The 20,496-nt window shown below is 36.6% G+C and overlaps 3 protein-coding genes across 4 annotated transcripts in view; 2 read left to right on the plus strand and 1 right to left on the minus strand.

The window, feature by feature from the left end:
• The window catches only part of LOC147846886 (uncharacterized), a 207,954-nt gene that overhangs the window by 133,293 nt on the left and 54,165 nt on the right, over nt 1-20,496 (plus strand). The gene's annotated exons all lie outside the window — the stretch shown is intronic.
• Nucleotides 1,254-4,897, minus strand: dpcd (deleted in primary ciliary dyskinesia homolog (mouse)). Its single transcript, NM_001045377.1, is given in 6 exon segments — nt 1,254-1,563; nt 1,873-1,975; nt 3,665-3,798; nt 3,908-4,023; nt 4,112-4,192; nt 4,613-4,897. Coding segments are annotated over 6 exon segments (603 nt in total). The 5' UTR covers nt 4,677-4,897; the 3' UTR covers nt 1,254-1,458.
• On the plus strand, nt 4,885-19,867 carry poll (polymerase (DNA directed), lambda). 2 transcript variants are annotated; one of them, XR_015475662.1, is made up of 9 exons: nt 4,885-4,945; nt 5,036-5,180; nt 7,014-7,311; nt 7,964-8,087; nt 8,166-8,489; nt 9,883-10,056; nt 11,758-11,886; nt 14,883-15,189; nt 15,524-15,717. XR_015475662.1 is itself a non-coding variant. In NM_213243.1 (9 exon segments), coding segments are annotated over 8 exon segments (1,701 nt in total). In that variant the 5' UTR covers nt 4,923-4,945; nt 5,036-5,059; the 3' UTR covers nt 19,552-19,867.

Raw genomic sequence — 20,496 nt, forward strand, 5'->3', positions numbered from 1 at the left:
TAACAAATTAAATAAAATCAAAAGGGGGCTAATAATTCTGACTTCAACTGTATATACTGTACACGCATATTGACACCCAAGTGGCACTTTAAGACATTATGTGTTTTTTTTTTGTTTTTTTTTTGCTGTCAGAAAGAGAACCCTTCTGCATTTTTAAACTTGTGCAATGTTTAACTGATGAATTATAATTGCTTAAAGCATGCCTGCTGTACTTTTCATCTTTGCCATTCTAAAAATATTACATTGTTACTATATTAACATCTAGAACAAGAGTCAGCCCTGAATGGCGGCTGGTGAGTTTTACAGCAGAAAACATTCTCCTCGGAGGTCGGTGCATGCAATAGTGAGAATGACTTGCGGTTTGGTGCCTGTTTTATGCATACAGTCTTTTGGTTTGGCACAAAAGCTGCAGAGTGGGAACTAAAGCAAAGAGACAGAAACAGTATATTCAAATGGTATTGTTGTCTTAAACCATCGAGTTTGTTTGTAGTATTGGCATGTGGTCCGTGCCAAACATGAGATGAATATAGATAACTAGGTTGAATGAAATGTTGAATTTTCCCATGTGCTCCTTAAAGAAATCGATGAGTCTAAATGACAGTAATGACAACATGTTGAAGTTAAAGATAAGTGAGCATTTTTTTGTGATATAAATGATAATAATAACTACGACTATACTAAAATTATAATTGAAACAATTAGAAGTGGCTGATTTATAAATAAGTGCTTATTTCATTTTGCATTTACTTAACAAGTGTCATGCGTTATTTTTGCAATACATCATCATTATTTCTAGAGGTTTTTAATACATTTTAAGTCTGTTTTAAGTCTTCATTTTATTTTCTGTGCACTTGTTATTGCCAAGAATCAAATGGTGTTTCACAATGATAAAAACAGAAGAACATTTTATTTTGTTTCATTCTTTGTTCTTCAAAGAAACATTTAGCAAAAGACATCCTCCTTATACTTAATAATTGTAATTAATTTTAGATAATTACATGCAACTCACCCTAAACCTAACCTGCATTTTAACCCTAAAATATAGTAGGTAGGTACATATAGTTAATTAATTTTACTCAATAGTATTCATCAAATAAACAGTTATTCATACATTTTCATCATCTAAAGAAACCTTTTGCCCCCATGAAGGTTCTTCCTTTATTTTTAAGACTGTAAAGCACTACATTAATACATGGTAAATCACTTTTATAGCTATTTCTAGAATTTCTTACAAAAACAAAGCTGAAATAAAGTGACATTTCTGTGAAATTTATTATTTGGACACAACAAACAATTTTACATCATCCAGCTCAATATTTCAAATGGTATATCTCAACAAAAAAATGTATACATACAACAAAAGTCACATATTTGTATGCACAAAAGCTTATAGAAACATGCATAAAGAAATGCAGCCGAACAGCCGCAATACTGCAAAAGCTCCAGATCCACAGCAGTTCACTGAGTTTTACAGTCAATATCTCCTTCACTTGTCCCCTTCAGTTTCTTCAGCTCCCCAAGCAGCTCCTGTTCCAGCGTTAAAATCTCTTTGGGCTTCTTGTACTACAAGAAAAGTGAGAGAAAGTCCATATAAAATCAATTGCTGGATGAAATAACTGAGTGCTGAAGCAGACGACGGAGGTGGGAGAAGTTTAGTTCAACCTTCTCTACTTTGATGAACCAATAAAAAGTGACGGAATGGTTGCCCTTTTGATGATCTGAGACCAAATCTGTGTGCTCTCATAGTGAGGATTAGAGCTTTGGCAATCTGGTCCCCGATCCACGCAAAAGGGAAAGTTCCTCTACGTGATGCGGAAAAAAAAATTCTTGGAGAAAGTGATTAAGTGAGACTAACGGTGAGAGTTCACTCACGCTGATGATTAAAGTGTTGTTGGCGTGGGTGAAACTCAAGGCTGTGCTCTCCAAAGGCAACTGGCAACGCTCGAGATCTGGAATGCTGAACTTCTTATAGTACCTGGGAAAATGAGGAGGTGAACAAGAAAATGTTTCTCATGGCCAGTCATCCACCTTCCATTCAGATCAACAGTGCCACCTATAGGCTTACTGTAGGGCTATTACAACTATTACACACTTTTCACCATATCTACATCAGTAGAACTGAGAACAAGTATGATTTAAAGGCATGACAGGCACTCTTTCATGAACAGCAGATTCAAGGACTTTTAAAGCACCATTCATTTCAAATGAAGCACCTTTTTAATTCACACACCCAGCATATGTAGCACAATGAAAGTCCTAACTGTACTTGACATTTCACTTACACTTAATATTTACGTTAAAAATGACAGAGTAATTATGATGTTTTGAATGTCTCATTATTAAATAATTTAGACTGTTTGAAACAGTCATATTTAAAGAACTTTAATAAACGTTGTTGAAAGCAAAACTGCTAATAATAAAGTGCAGTTTCTGAAATAGCGAAACAATTTGCATTATTTATCACTGTTTTTGTACAATTGTTGACCTCAAACACATAAAACATGTAATTTCAAATGTAATTTAAGCACTTTTAAGGACCCATGCTTGTTTTAAGTCCTTTCCAGTCCTTGAATCCAAAAGTCTGCAATTCTGGTGTTTTTAAAAAATGTGGAAAACCTGAGAAGTTTTGTTAGTTAAAATTGTAAATGATTACTGTTTTTTTTTCTTACCTCTGAGATTACTAACTATATTTAAGTTTAGTAAATAGCAAAATACAATACTACATAATAAAACAGTCAAATATTTAAGCCACTTTTTTAGTACTTGTAATTTGGTTTCTTGTTTAGTTTGCTTTTAATAAATAAATATATAATACACACATATCGTTTCTGGTTTTCTTTGTATTCACACTGGCCTTTCAATTTTTCTTTATTTTTTTAGGACTTATGTTTAATTTGCAACAATTCTTAACTGAAACATCCAAAAAAAGTTGTGCGCTAAATGTGCTTGTAGTTTAAATGTATATTTTTTATTAACTCATGTAAGTCTATAAGACTTAGAATTGGGACAAAACAACAGGTTGTTTACAGTAAAATTTTAAAGGACATTTTTTTACAATAACTTTTCCGGGTTTTTTTTCCCCTCACAGTGTGTATCACCTTTAGAAAATTATTTTGACATTCGACGGTTGAATCTGACAGCAGCATCACATCCCAAAACAATTAAATCTGTGACCACTGAGTGGATGAAGTGTCCAACATTCCAATCTTTGCTTTTATCTGTTAAATACTTGTGACATTCTGTCCTGTTTATGTTCACATCATATGCTATTTTTGTTGTGTTGGGATTTCTTTGGTTTGTTTAGAAGTGATCTGAGAAATATATTTGATATTTTCACCAGTCCTGGTTAATTCATTTCAAGGTTTGTATGGCACAATGCACACTTATTGAAAAAAATTAGCCATATTTACTTTAACTGAACCAAATGTGTCAAGTGTGAATAAATCTTAAATAGGGATGTAACAACCCACTTACCTCATAATTCACATTAATTAAATGATTCTTTGACTGTTTTTTTTTTTTTTACGATAAAGGTTGAGACAATTTAGAAATGAACAAGTGTTTCTGTAAAATGAAAGTTATGAAATGACTTCAGTAATAATATGCTCTATGGTGATTAAAAATATAAATGATCATTTAAAACCACTTATTAATATTAACTTACTTTTTGTTCGAGGTCCGAATGACACAACATCTTTCCATTGGCTCAGCTGTCACACTGTAGACTTCTAAAGGGTAAGAAATGTTACGGATCCTCCACTGGAAACTTGTCTTTGTGTCCCGGCGCATAAATAGTGGCTGTGGGCATAAAAACAAGATAATTAGGTTGTCTTGCAATAAACATTGTTATTATTTTTTGTAAGTCATCATCAATTAAGTATTAAAATAACTAAAAATGAGCGCTCACATTTGAACTGTTCTCTTTTATTAAATCAGATGTAGCCCCAGTTGGGTTTGTTTCACCAACTTCCAAAGTCCACTGCCCCTGTCCTCCAAAGGTGGTTTTATGTCGCCACTTTCGCACTAACAAAAGATTAAATGATGACAGAAGAATATTCAAAAGAATTCTTTTTTTATTTGCTCGGATGAAGCCAAGACAGAAAACACTTACTGACAAGCTCATCTGTTTTTAGGTCATACTCCTCAGCCATCTCATTGCCATCCTCAAACTGATAATGAACTTTCCTTTTCCCTAAAAAGAGAAAGACACATGAAAAGACACATCTTACACTTTACCATACATCTCACAATGTTAAAGACTTAAAATAATATACGCAAAGCTTGAGATATTCCTCTTGGTAAAATTACCATGGTTTTACTATAAAGTAAACAGCAACAACAAAAACACGTAAACAACGCTACATAAACCATAGCTAACACGTGGTATTTTTTACAGTAGTTATTATACACCATACAATCACAATACAGCAAAGCTATAATAAATCCCTGGTCTATTGTTTTCGTATGCAAGTTTTCTTGTGCTGCTAACGTTAGTCTGTAGCAAAATTAAAAGATTTATAAAAACTCGTATAATACTATTAAAAGCATACCGGCTCAAATACACACACAGAAGAAAAAATATCCTAAAGTAAAATAAAAGACAACTTCCTACCATCGGATATTAAAGCAGTTTTCTTGGCTTTTTTAAGAGCATCAGCCCACTGTTGAACAGCCATGCTTCCTGCTGATTCATTTCCTCAAACAAACCCGCGTCTGCGGTTGTCTTGACAACCTCTATTTCAAACAAGCTCTTTTATCTTTTTTTATACATTTAACAGAATTGTATACACGATTAATCGATTTGAAGTATTACATGTTGCAAAAAGTGAAAAAGTGCTGCATTTTTTTCATGTTTAATAAAAGAAGCCAACTCTACGACCCGGAAGTAGATGCGTTTAAAAACATTAGTGTCGTGTGTTGTTCTCGGAGAGAGGATTTGAAAGGGGTACTGATGGCATGTTTTCAGCTGTATATGTTTATAGACTGTTTATTTTTATATTCTGTTGCCTACTGATCGCAGTCATTTTCTCATCAGCTCCAGATCATCTCCCTGTTCGGAATGGAGGGTTATGGCCATGGAATTCTAAAGGCTTTCCCTAAAGTTAAGAGAGCCAGGCCTAATGACCAGAAGGACGCGCCTCCTTCCAAGAGGACTCCTGCTGAATCAATAACACTAACAGGTTCATCATTCTGTTTTTACACTTGAGTTAGGAAACTAAAGAATAAATCTCCCTGCTTTGCTGCATGGTAATATCTTTTTATATATGTCTAATTTTAACAGACATAACATATTAATTTGTTTAATATTGTAAGTAACCAGTTCTTATTGTGACTAGATAGATAGATAGATAGATAGATAGATAGATAGATAGATAGATAGATAGATAGATAGATAGATAGATAGATAGATATCAAATACATTAGCAAATAGTTCACGACTAGGCCTAAATAAAGAGTTATACATCATTAGTTAATAAAAAATTGCGGAATATACAAAAGGGCAGAGCTGTGGTTCCCCAGGATGTTTTACTACAATTATGGAGCATTATGTGTACATTTTGTCACCGCTTTAATTAAAGTCTCTAATTAGTTACAGTAATACATATATTAGGTGGTTTATTTTGCTGTGGCGATCCTAGACCTGTCTCGATATCTGTATTTTTTGCTAATTTATAGTACCAAAATTTAGTACGAGAAACAGCATTATTGTCATTTTAAGAGCATTTTTGCCACGCATTATATAATCATAGAATGGCAATATAATAGCATCCTGATGCAAGTACATACTATATTTTACTTTTAATAATATTTAACACAATTATAGTAATTTTAATAATTAGGGATTGGAAGCTGAATGTGAAAACATTTGTATATCCTAATATATACAAATAAATAAATAATAATTATAATAATTAATAATAATAATAATAATAATAATAATAAAGAGTGCAAGGTAACAAGAACTAGAAACGTTTTAGACTAAATTCAATATGACTTTAGAGGAAATACTATTGTGTTTTTTACTGACACCTTCAATAAAGATTGGAAGAGATGACCCAGACTGCACAGTCATCTAAAATGTTGCTGGCATTAGTTTTTTATGTATGGCAGATGTATGTGATAGGGGTCATGTTCTGGTCTTCCTGTGATAATTCGATATATTGATTATTGGGACAGACCTAGATGACCGCTGATAAGGGACTAAGCTGAAAGAAAATGAATGAATAAAACATATACTATTAAGTAGTTCTTGTGTATGAGACAAATGGTCATACCAGGGATGGGCAAACTCGGTCCTGGAGGGCCGGTGTCCTGCACAGTTTAGCTCCGACACTAATCAAACACACCTGAACAAGCTGATCAGTGTCTTCAAGATCACTAGAAATCTACAAGCAGGTGTGTTTGAGGTTTGAGTAGAGTTGGAGCTAAACTGTGCAGGACACTGGCCCTCCAGGAACGAGTTTGCCCACCCCTGGTCTATACTGTAAATGCTGTTACTTTTGTGTTGTTTAACGTATATGTTCAAAGTTTGTTAAGTAACATGATTCTCATAAATATAAAAATCGCAGAATCAGAATCAGAAAGGGCTTCATTGCAAAGTGTGCTTCCACACACAAGGAATTTGTCTTGGTATAGTATAAACAGTGCTACAAAGTACAAACAGTGCAGACATAAATAGAAAAAAAGATCATTAATATATAACGATTGCATGTAAAAAATAGACTTCTTTCCCTGTTTACTGAGTTTAATGTGCATTAAAAACAAGTATTTGCTGTACTATTATTATTTAACTGGGTGTTATTTTAGTCAGTGTCTTCAGTAACTAAAGAAAATAAAGAAAATTATATATTTTTGTATAATTGGCCTAAAATAACATGTAGTTATTTTTGAAATATTTTAATCACTGCTGATTATAACAGATTCATGAAGAATGTAAAGTATATTTTATGAATATGATATAAATAAGCCTCTACTATTCTAATTCAAATTTCTGGTTCTTATTTTTTATTCAGGTACAGTTTTCCAGGGAGTCACTATATACATAGTTCCAGCTGGTATAGGGAAAGCCAGGTGTGATATATTCCATCGGCAGATCACCCAGAATGGAGGACAGGCAGTCTCCACATTCGCTCCCAGCTGCACACATGTGGTGGTGGATGATTCAGTTGATTTTAAGAGAGCTCTGAGACTTCTGAAAGTAGATACACTGCCATCTGCTGTTCATTTGATCAAATGCACTTGGTTGAGTGCCTGCATCAGTGAGAAGAGATTACTAGACACTGAAGACTACAGCCTCCTTCCTCCTGAGAGGTAAAGCTCTGGAATCTTGGCTTTAATACAGTAGTCTTTCTTTCTTTCTTTCAAGCTCTATGTATTATAAAGCACTTTTACATCAACTACTTAATGATCCAAATCACTGTGCAGTCAGGAAAGAACCAGGCAGGTACAGTATTTAGGTTAAAGCTACTACCACAGGCATAACAATACATAAAAAGACATGGGGGACAATGGGGACCCTATACTTATGGACATTTGTTTTGTAGAGAGGGGCTGGCAACAATGAAGACTCAAAAATCTGCTTTAATCTTGAAAACTGGAGAAGAAGTTGCTGGATCTTAAAGCTCAATTTGGACTATTTTATGTATACATGCATTTGACAAAGAGCAAGAAAAACTGGTGTTGCCTTTGGTTTAATATTTATATTTAATAATATTTAATGGGATAGTTCACCTAAAGTTTTATTAATATCATCATTAACTCACCTTAAACTTGTTACAAATCCTGTATTTAGAAAATATGTCTTTTCTACTATGGAAGTCAATGCCTACCAGCCCATGCCACATTCTTCTTTTCTTTTGCTTTGTGCTTGACTGAAAAAGAAACTGATTTCCAGTTTAGTGAGCAAATGTTTAGTCAATTAAATTTCTTTGGTGATCTGTCCATTTAATGAACATGTCCTCAGTCCCACAGTTGCTGCCGCTGAGAAGTCAAATGAAGCAACAATCCAACCAGTTCCAGAAGTAGCAGCACAGGATCCATTGCAAATCCTTGACAATCTGGATTCTCATGAAAATCTCACAGAGACTGTAATAACTGGTTGGAAGGAAGGTAATTGTGTCCATCTGTAAAATCCACATCCACGTTTAATATGATTCATTTCACAGATACCACCAGAGACTCAGGAGGAGTACCACGAGGAAGACGGTGTATCTCAAAATGACCTGGAGGCCTTGATCAGTGGCGTTCATCCATCAGAGAGCAACCAAGACCAGGAGCAGAGCTCAGCTGACAAGCCAGTTTTGCCTGGGAAATGGGTCTGTTCTCAGCCATCCACAACGAAAGGGGAGAACCATAACAAACACCTCACTGACAAACTAGAGCCGCTGGCCAAAGCCTATACGCATACGGGTGATAAATGGAGAGCTCTGGGCTATTCTAAAGCCATCAACGCCCTTAAGAGCTACCACAAGCCCATCACTTCATATGAGGTCAGTTCAGATACAAATATGAGTCTGTAAAAGTTTTTGAGTTCACTGAATTCTTATTTGTGCTTTGAACACATATGGTTGCTGCTTCATGGTGCTTTACATAGTGAATCTAGTTTGAAGCATGCAACAGTGAGAAGTTTCATAATAAATTTAAATTTTATTATACTACAGGGTTTTTAACGCTTTATTCCGCTTGGCTGGTGCAATTGTTTTTATAGGAATTACAGAGCTTGACTGCAGTAGTTCCATATCAATGATATCAAACATCATTACAAGCTACAAAAGCAAAATACTTGACTGAAAATTAACCACTTCAAAACTGAAAATTGAGAACATATTTTTTTGATTTTACCAAAAAGTAAGGTTTTATTATCTTCTGAGAACACATACAATCGTTTGCCAATACTCTTTCATTTAAAGTACAGACAGATACAAAAACATATATATTCTAAAAAATCTAATTAAAAAGCTTTAAGACATTTCTCAGAGGAGAGTATGGCAGTGTATATTATCAAGCCTGTCTTTCTTTATTTTGTAATATTTGCAGTCTAAATGTACTTTTTCTCTTTTTTATAACAGTATAAGCATAGATCAATTGATTCGTGGCTGTAAAAAAATAAGAATAAAAAAGGACATTCACAGTATAAAAGCCATTCCACTTTGCACTGCTTCACGTCATTTCACGACACAACCTATTTTATTTTGGACATTGGTTATTTTGTAATGTAATGTGTATTTATATAGCGCATTTATTGTGTATGGCCATACACCCAGAGTGCTTCACAATCATGAGGGGGGGTCTCTCCACACCACCACCAGTGTGCAGCATCCACTTGGATGATGCAACGGCAGCCACTGTACAATGGTGCCAGTGCGCTCACCACACACCAGCTATTGGTGGAGAGTGGAGAGAGAGTAATAGAGCATATTCGGTGGATGGGGATGATTGGGAGGCTATGATCAGTAAGGGCCGATGGAGGGACTTTGACCAGGACACCAGGGTTACACCCCTACTCTTTACGAGCAGTGTCATGGGATTTTTAATGACCACAGTGAGTCAGGACCTTGGTTTACGTCTCACCCGAAAAACGGCGTCCACTGACAGTATAGTGTCCCCTTCACTTTTACTGGAGCTTTAGGGCTCATTCAGACTGCAGGTTGAGCGCCCCCTGCTGGCCTCTGTAACACCACTTCCAACAGCAACCTAGTTTTCCCATGTGGTCTCCCATCCTGGTTCTGACCAGGCTCAGCCCTGCTTAGCTTCAGTGAGTAACCGGTCTTGGGCTGCAGGGTGATATGGCTGTGGCTCATTTGAATTGTCCATTATCAGTTTATTATTTATTCTTTTAAGTATGCAGTAAAAACACTAATATCCTGCACATCCTTTTTATAGGAAGCATGTAAGATCCCAGGCATTGGTAAACGCATGGCGGACAAGATCATGGAAATCATGGAAAGTGGGCACTTGCGTAAACTGGATCACATTGGGGAGGAAGTGCCTGTTCTTGAAATGTTCACTAACATCTGGGGCGCTGGAGCCAAAACTGCTCAGATGTGGTATCAACAGGTACATAAAAAAATACTGCATAAAGTGTTAGTTCACCCCAAAATTATAATAATCTGATTATTTACTCACCCTTATGCCGAATTAAGATATTTTTGTGTGAAATCTGGGAGGTCCCTCATCCTCCATACACATTAAGGCTCCCAACTTATTCAAAGTCCAGAAAAGGTAACATCCTCAAAACAGTCCATGGGTCTTCAGTAGTACAATCTGAATATTTTCAAGCTACGAGAATAATTTTGTGTGCACATAAAGCAAAAATAACATATATATGTAGGGCACATGTTCATGTGTATGCAATATATGTGAACATCGAGTTTGTATTAATACTGAATGTGTACAATATACTGACATTGGAAGAAGAAGAAACTGTTGAATAAAGTTATCTTTGTTGTATTTGCACAAACGTTTTTTTATATATTTTTTTTCTGGACTTGATTTGGGAATCTTGCTGTGTATGAAGGGAATTTCACCTAAAATAACTTTCATTTGTTTTCTGAAGACAAACTAAGGTCTCAGGGATTTGAAAAGACATGATGGTAAGTAATTAATAACAGAATTTTCAATTTTGTGTAAACTAACCCTTTAATAGTAATCATGTAAACATTTGCATTTGTCTCGCGTATGACATGACAAGATGTGTCAAATAATTAAGAATCTGTTGCCACAACTTAATTATTTCCCTTATTTTAGTTAAATTGTGGTCAGATTCTGCGATTATATCCTTTGTTTTTTATTTATATCATGGCTGATGTATCAAAATAAATGAGAGAATGGATTGAAATACGGGGACAAATTAGTATAGCATGGACACGATTTATCTTTAATCATGAAACAAATAAATGCAGTTGTTCCAAAAATAATACTCTCCACAAATGATTTATTTAAAATTATAGCATTAACGAACACAGTGTGGACACAATTTCCCTAAAGTAAAGGATAAAAGGAATATGTTTTTTTATTTATTATTAAGGCATAGAAAACTTTAAAGAAGTTTTTTTTCCATTCTACATCATATATAGGATTTAATAAAATTAAAGGTATAGTTTACCAAAATATAAAATATACAAAAAATAAAATAAACTTGTAATTTCTCCTCCCTCATGTGGTTTTAAAGAGGATTATTTGGATAGACGATATTTTGAAGAATGGTGGAGGGTGAGTAAATAATGACAAAATTTTGATGACAGAACTATTACTTTAAAGCTTTACTTTTTTTGCGTATCATTTTCCATATCACAATACACAAAATATGAGTGTTCTGAAGTAGAAAAACTAAATAAAAAGTGGAGGAAAAAATGCCTGTTAGCCAACAAGTACAGGACATTGGACCAATCATATTGCATTTAAGGCTGGACTTTTTTTGTTTAACAGTGGACATTTTTTCTCATTTTAAAGAAATTGAGTGTGTGAAAAGTCATCTGTCAGTATAAATGGTCAGTATATTACATAAAAAAGAACAGGCCTATGCCAGATTCCCTCCTCAGTAACTGCTATTGAAAATAAGTCATGAAATGCACTTTTTATTGTCATGTTTCCATGCCAAGATAGACACTTTTTTTTTTGTTTTATAATATTTTGAGCTACCAGTGTTGCAGAACATTTACTTCAGCTTTAAACATTGTGGAACATACAGTAATATTGAGCAAAGACCATAAAATTTTACAAGTTTAAACAGCTGATTTGATGTCTTTTACCATCTAGGGATTTCGCACATTGGAGGACATTCGCACTAAGGCTGTTTTGAACCACACTCTAAGGATTGGACTAAAACACTATGACGATCTCCTCGAGCGGATGCCGAGAAGTGAAGCAAATGCCATCGAGAAAACGGTTCGTACAGACCTTACTTTAAATGGCCAGCAGTAAAGAAAACGGTCATATTAAACAGGCATTGAGAAATTAGAATCGATCTACTTGGTTTTCATGGCAGTAAATCATAAAAGCAAATTTCTAAAGCACAAGCAATCTAAAAACTAAACCAATTTTGTGTTGGCAGCAGCAAGACTGTCAATCTTTCTCAGTGGGCTGATGGACATAACAGAGATTGTTAGTGAGTCTGTCGTCCCATAGGAAGAGTGGGAGCCCTTGAAAGTTGGCGCATCATAAGTCAAATGCTACCGAGCTCCCTTACAGAGTCTTGGGCCCAAGCCAGTTGTTTTCTTACTATTACTTGGAACATCTCCCTGTTTTCCTTTAAACTGACCCGATGGATAAAAAAAAAGAGCAGATGAGTGCAGCATGTGGTCTTCCAGCTTGACAGAATGATATGTGGAGCATGTAAACATATGTGCCTTTAGCATTTCACATTACCAGAACTGTAGACATAAATGAGGCAGTATTTTTTTTGACATTAATGTATTTTAAACTGTAAACCTGACATTTTGTAGATTTTTGATTTGTTTTATTTTTGATTTATTAAATACAACGTGCAATGTTAAATAATAATGATAATAATAATAATAATAATAATAATAATGAAAACATGTAAAAATAATTGTTTCAAAATGAAAAATTTGTGCGAAGGATTTTTAAAAGGAGCCTCATGCTCAAGAAGGCTGCATTTATTTAATAAAAAAATAGAGTAAAAACTGTTAAATTAAAAAATAGTATAAAAATTAGTATAACTGTACATTAACTGTAAATGTGATGATACAGTTTAAAAATTTGTTTTATTAAAGTTTTTCATTAACTCAATTAAGTCATTTTAATTTAAATAACTGCTCAAGCAACACGTGCACTTTACATTACGTTACATTTTTGTTGGAAACACGCTTTCTAAATTTTTTGAATTATAAAATTAAATAGAACTGTTTACTTATTAATATCATTTGTAAAATTGATTTTTTTTTTGTAATAGTCTTTGCTATCACTTTTAATCAGTGTAATGTTCATTCACTTATTCATTTTCCACCACTTTTCCGGGGCCAGGTCGCGGGGGCAGCAGTCTTAGTAGAGAACCCCAGACTTCCCTCTCCCCAGACACTTCCTCCAGCTCCTCCGGGAGGCGTTCCCAGGTCAGCCGAGAGACATAGTCCCTCCAGCGTGTCCTGGGTCTTCCCTGAGGCCTCCTGCTGGTGGGACATGCCTAGAACACCAGCCTAGGTAGGCGTCCAGGAGGCATTCGAAGCAGATGCCCAGGCCACATCAGCTGACTTCTCTCGATGTGGAGGAACAGCGGCTCTACTCCGAGCTCCTCCCGGGTAACAGAGCTTCTCACCCTATTTATAAGGGTGCTTCCTGCCACCATGCAAAGGAAACTTATTTTCAGCCGCCTTTATTTGAGATCTTTTGGTCATGACCATAGGAGAGAGAAGGAACGTAGATTGACCGGTAAATCGAGAGCTTTACCTTTCCGCTCAGCTCCTTCTTTACCACGACAGACCAGTACATCGACTACTTTACTGCTGCCACTGCACCAAGCCGCCTGTCAATCTCACGTTCCCTCTTTCCCTCACTTGTGAACAAAACCCCAAAATACTTGAATTCTTCCACCAGAGGTAAAGACTTTCCTCCAACCTAGAGATGGCAAACCACTTCGTTCTGGTGGAGCACGATGGCCTCTGATTTGGAGGTGCTGATTCTCATCCCAGCCGCATTACAATTGGCAGCAAACTGCTACAGTGCATGCTGTAGGTCCATGTTCAATGAAGCCAACAGAACAACGTCGTCTGCGAGTAACAGGGATTCTCTTCCATTAGCCACCACCTTATCGTGGTGGAGGGATTTGGGTGCATGAGTGATCCTAAAGCCTGATTTATACTTCTGCGTCAAACACCGGCGTATGCTACGGCGCTGACGCATAGCCCTTCGCCGTGGCCATCGCCGTCACTGACGTGCACCTCTCAAAAAATGTAACTACACGTCGCAACGACGCGTAGCATAAGCTCTGTGATTGGTCGGCTTGGTAGCGCTGACGAGTCTGGGCGGGACCGAGAGGCGCGCGAATGGCGCGACGCCGCGCGAGCGATTGTTTACAAGTGTGGAGTCCCGTGAAGGAGCTCCGGATGGAAAGTTTTGTTTTGTGTTTACCTCATAGTTAAAGTTGTTGCACGTCCGCCGGTTCCTGCCTCAAAATGAGCGAGTTTGAGCCACTTGTACATCCCGGAAGTGTTCAGGAAATGCAAAAAAGTAGCGAAGAAACTCGACACAGAGGAACATTTACACCTCACTGCCAACTAGCGTTTCGGAAGTGTTAATGCAGACCGGCAGAGACAGCGCGCAGAAGTATAAATGCACAGCCACGCGCGTTGCCTGCGCCGTGGGTTACGCCGGTCACCTGACGCAGAAGTATAAATCAGGCTTAAGAGCTATGTTGTCGCAGGTTAATGCCCCTGCTAGGGTCTCCCAAGGCAAAAAGGTGTTAGGTGACGGGTCAGACTAAGTGCAGTTCAAAAACCTCTTATGAGTTTCACAACATCGAGGACCGCTATGTCGCCCTGTATGGCGCAGCCGGGGCCTGACCCTGGAGCCAGTCCTGGGGTCGGGGCTTGTATGCGAGCGCCTGGTGGCTGGGTTTTTTTCTGCACGGAACCCAGTCGGGCTTAACCTGACATGGGACCACCTGCAGGGGGAGCTGTAAGGGGCCGGTGCATTGTGAAACGGGTGGTTGAAGGTTAAGTCCACGACAACCTAATCATCAGACACAGAAACTGTCTCTTGGGACAGTTTAATGTATCCTTGTTTAATAAAATTTTAAAATAAAGGAAAAGAAATTGACCCTAAACCTTTGCTAATGTTTAAACATGATTAAATCACTTCTGTTTGAGGTTACATAATAAATAGTTACCTAAATAAAACTGATTATCGAAATGTTTTGTGTTGGCTAGGTGAAGGACGCAGCTCACAGTGTGGACCCACAGCTGCTGGCCATGGCGTGTGGTTCGTACCGCAGGGGCAGGAGCACATGTGGAGACGTGGACGTTCTCATCACCCACCCTGATGGACAATCACACAAGGGGGTTTTCAGCAAAGTATTGCATCTCCTTCATCAGAGTGGTATGCTGTTATTATACAGGAAACATATTTCGTAATTTAAACCATTTACTAAATTTTCTAGACGCATTGTTTTATTTATGATTCTACAGCAGGGTTTCCCAAACTTTTCTTCCCGCGACCCCCAAAATAACAATGTCAGTGACATGTGATCCCCATTTTTCAAGGTGGTTATACTGTAAATATATAAACATTGCAGACACACCTATAGGCATATATAAACATGCATATTGCATATTGACAACAAAATGCAATAGCCTATTAACCAATATATATATATATATATATATATATATATATATATATATATATATATATATATATATATATATATTTAGTAATTTATTAATTTAATTATATTTTCATAAAAAAATTAAAAGCTGCTGGCTGATTTTTATTTGTATGTTGTTGTTTCTTTAACGCAGCTATTAATTATCTTCTGTGAGTTATGAATGAAATATGGTCATTCAAACAGTTTAATATAACTTATTTGAGTTTTGGAAATCACCAAGCGACCCCTTGTCATTGTCCTGTGACCCCCCCGGGGGGGTCCCGACCCCCACTTTGAGAACCACTGTTCTACAGAGACTTAAAGTGTATTATATGCACTAATGTATTTTATTGTAGGTCTTAATACTTTTAAACAGGTTAAAATTGACCATGAAACTCTACCTCTGAAGCTTGATTTATATGTTTTGCCTGTGCTGACAGCTTGCGCATTCGAAAACAGACCTGGCTTTTCACTTGTAGTCTCTTCGGCCGTACTCACACTAGGTACAGTTGCCTCGAACCGGGCCAAAGCACGCTTGTCCCCCCTCCCATCTCCCCCGACGGCCCGCGCTCACACCACAAACGAGCTTCGGCACGCTTATGTCATCGCTGCTGGGCTGTTCAGTGAGAAGCACTCTCTCACTCAGCAGCACAGTGGAGATTTCTCTAGTTATATCGTTTCAGTCGTTTGATATGCCGTCAAATATTTCGCCAGACAGTCCTTAGGGATGTGGGGACACGCAGTCAGATATTTCGACGAACAGATCCGCCACTTTTGGCGCTCATAAACAATCATAAAGCTCTCGTGCTGCAGGAATGAGGAGGTCTACTGAAGGCGCGCAGCTGTCGTGAAGTGAGGAGTTTGCGTCTTTAATAAACAACGGCAGTTTGCGTTCACTGAACAGTAAGAATGATTAAGAAATCCATATGAAACAGTCCCTTAAAAGTCACGTCTCGCTTTCAGTTACGGCCTTTGGCGCGTTTTGCACTCGCACACAAGCGTACCGCGCCAAAGCCCAAGTGAACCGCGCTCAGGCACACCTCTTCCAACCGGGCCAGGGCCAGCCAAGTAAACCGTGCTTGAGCCCGATTCAGCGCACTCACACTTCTCAAACGATCCGGGAAACGGGCCTGGGCACGGTACGGATGGCATAGTGTGAGTAGGCCCTTAGATTTCAATTATTTTGCGTATTAATATGTGCTTTTCATATCAGCGGCATAATTTACATGACAAAACAGCAATGAAGTAGTTAATGCATGGAGCCGCTAAATTAAATAATTTAATTATTTAAACATATTGTGGATAAATTTCAAGGACATTGTAAAAAACATTTGTTATGCTTTTAGTACCCACACTAAAAAGGAAGCAATGAATACCGTGATAGACAGTAATGAGATTACTAATTGTGACAGAACAAATATATATGAATGTAACGTATACAATTATTCATATTAAAAATTAGCCTTTTATCAAAGTCCACAAAATTTCCAACTGAAATGAATTCTTGAATAGTGGATGGGCTTTTATTTTTGAGCTTGTTATCTCATTATTGGATAGGGTGAGAAGGACTGACATTCAAGAGGTTAAATGGTTAGATATTGCACGGATTGATTGGTCAAATATCACATATTTGTGTGCCCAAAGTTCATTGTTTTAAATAGAAAATTCAGTTGCTCTGGTGCTTGCTGCAATGATTACTAATTCTGCCCAGGGGGTTTTGTATTTCGACTTCTCATCAATTAGAAATTATCAGACAGGAGGTTTTGAATATCAGAAAATAGACTTATATATAGACATATTATTCTCCATAATAAAGCCGAGAAAGAGCAGAGCAGACCTCAAAGCATTCTGAAGTCTCTCCTGGACAATTCCTTTCTTTCCTTCTGTTTTTCTAAAGTCTCTGTGTTTTCCACAATCTTTATACAGGTTATTTGACACACCCCTAGGTGTCTCATTTTAACTTTTAACCCTTTTAGGATAAGTTTTTACTCTAGGTGGCCCTGTTATTCTTGGCTCTCAGCCCACCAGCTCATGTCAACAGAGATGTTACATGTTTATGTCAGCAGAGCATAGATGCAACTTATGCAAAGATACTGAGTGTTTACTTACATTGTCATGATAGGATAATAACTTGATAATATGTTACTCACTCTAACTTCTGACACATATAGCTTCATACAAGTATTTTACATGTATAATCAGTTCTTTACATATTCAGTTAATCTACACAATCAGTCATTCAATCATTCTTCTGCGTAGCTTTCTCCTAGTGTTGCTCCTGTGCAGGCATACTCGTTTTACACAGTATTTTTAACACACGCTGGCATGTTTGCTGCAAACACTACATACATTTTGAGAAGATAAAATTAACTGCTTTACACTTAGAAAATACTTCACACTGAGAGAATAAAATCTTCTTCAGGGGCGGACTGGCCATATGGCAGACCGGGCAGTTTCCCGCTGGGCTGATGTACTTTTTGGGCCGGGCTGATCATCTTCTTATGATCTGATCGGCCCATAAAACACTTAGCAGACTGTCATGTTTTGCTGCCTAATTAATTGACGATGCTGTGATCTGTGACGCGCTAAAAGTAAGTTGTTTCTTTCCCGGACAGACCAGACCATGTGACATAATCTGCAGCCCATTGGTTCTTTTCTTACTGACATTGGGTTGACCCAATCACAAACTTCCATTTTGGGCTCCGTGTAAGCGTGCAACTTTGGTGTGTATTTGTCAAAATAGTCAAGAGTCACGCCTGTTTCTCACCCCACGCACGTGGGAGAGCAGAATCGGCGAGCAGGCGTTTGTCTTTTGCATCTGAAGCGTGCAGCAGAGCACAGATCAATATATTCCTGTCTATTCTATATAGTTAACTACCTGTCTATATAAATAACCTTTTTTTTTTTTTTTTTTTTTGCTTTTCATCTGCACCAAGGCCCGGAATATATGCTTCTCAAGCTCTGAGGAGTGTCATTCATGTATTTTAAGATGCACTCGGTCAGAACAGAGGACAATCGCATGAGATATCATGACATTTTGTTTTTGATCATCAGCTTGATGTAGGCTTATAGTTACAATAATATTTATACAATATGGTTATAACGATATTTATACATGACCATACTAGTGTGCAACTAAAGCAAAACTAATACAAATTTTTACATTTAGTTTTGTAGTTCTGCCCAAACAAATATTTGTTGCATTTTTTAATTGATTTAGTTCATTTGATTGACTATGTACAATTTTTAAGCTATGTTTGATTTTTCATTGTTGAGTTGAACAATTTTTAAGAATCTCTGATACATTGCTTTTAATATTTATCTTTATTTTATTAATCAACATTAACTGTGCAGTTTTTTTTTAGTTCGTTATTTAATATAGGTTTCCTCAAAACCCACTAGCACACACAAGATGAACTTCCATTGTGGTTTATAATTTTGTTTCAATAATAAATTAAATTTTTTATGTTTTTAATTTGTCAACTCTCATTATTTTCTATATGGGGCTTTTGTGCTTTTATAAAATGGGAGTTGGTAAACGTATTTAAGGGTGAGCACAGATGGGGAGCATTTTGATTGATGTAGTGGGCCGCTCTGTCCCAAAATGCCAGGGCTGATTTTTTTTTTTGTCCCTGTCCAGCCCTGATTCTGCCTATGGACTGCTTGGTCCCCTAATTGCTGCTTGCAGCTGTATATTTTTATTTGATTATTTTGCATTGTTTATTCCAAACGTAATTTGCTTAATTTTTTCTGCAAATAAGGCCGATATTCTGACTGGTTTTACATTTTATAAAGTCAAATAATTTTTTCACACCTGCAGAAACTCTAAGTGACTTAACTCTAATTTTATATATTTTTTGCCTCATCCAGGTTTCCTGACTGATGACCTTGTTAGCCATGAGGAGAACGGTGAGCAGAAGAAGTACATGGGAATCTGTCGGCTTCCAGGTACTTCACAGCTCTACAGGAGACTTGACATCATAGTTGTGCCCTATTCAGAATTTGCATGCGCTCTTTTATACTTCACTGGCTCCGCCCACTTCAACCGATCAATGAGGGCATTGGCTAAGACTAAAAACATGAGCCTATCAGAGCACTCGCTGAACTGTGCAGTCATTCGGCAGCGTGGCGTGAAATTGGTTGCGGGAACTCCTTTACACACACCGACAGAGAAGAATGTATTTCAACACCTGGGCATACCTTACAGAGAACCACACGAGAGAGACTGGTGATGATGAGGCAAGATTTTCTCTGTTTGCATGTGACTGCAAGTTTTACATCGGATGCCATCATGATTTTATGAAATCATATTTGTTTTTTTTAAAGTGGATAAATACAAAGGGTTACAGATAAAATGAATTTGAATTTTTATCATGGTATTTAAAGGAATTTGTGTTTTTAAGTAACATTATGCTGGATGATTTATGCTGCTTAAAGTATTAAAAGTATATAATATTGCTTCTTTTATTTTGTCAAAGATATCAACCTTTACTTGTGGTTTCATTGTGGTATTATAATCTATTATTAAAGGCCACCTTTAATATCTAATTATAACATTTGAATGGAACCAAAGGAAATGGATGTGTGTTCATCATATTTTTAAACATTAACCTAAGCCTGTCATCTGAAGTCTTGTAAGTTGACTGGCTTAGACTGTGTGTTTTCTATTGTGAATGATTCTGCCTTCTTGTTTTTTCTTTTTTTCTTTTTAGGCAAACTTTTAAGTTGAGGGAAAGAATTATTTATTTGCAAACAGGTACAGCTTTAAGATTGGATTTCTTTATTACCGTCAAATACAGGACCATATACTGCATATACAGTTGAAGACAAAATGATTAGCCCTGTGGAATTTTAATTCTTGATTAAATATTCCCCAAGTGATGTTTAACAGGGCAAAGCATTTCACATCACAGTATTTCCTGTTTTTTCATTCTGGATGGAGTAAAAATATATTTAAACACTTCTAAGGTCAATATTTATGGCTCCCTTAAGATTTTTTTTCTGCTGATAACAAACCACTGTTGAAATTACTTTAAAAATAAACAGAACTTGCCTAGTTAAACAAATTTAAAAAGCTAGTAAAATATTTTGTCTACTGAACAGCACTTAAATTTGAATATTTGAAATATTATATAATAAATATATTTTACAGGAGGGCTAATAATTAAAATATGTAT

The sequence above is a fragment of the Danio rerio genome, chromosome 1, assembly GCF_052040795.2.
Source record: "Danio rerio strain M-AB ecotype USA chromosome 1, GRCz13ab, whole genome shotgun sequence".
Classification (NCBI taxonomy): domain Eukaryota; kingdom Metazoa; phylum Chordata; class Actinopteri; order Cypriniformes; family Danionidae; genus Danio; species Danio rerio.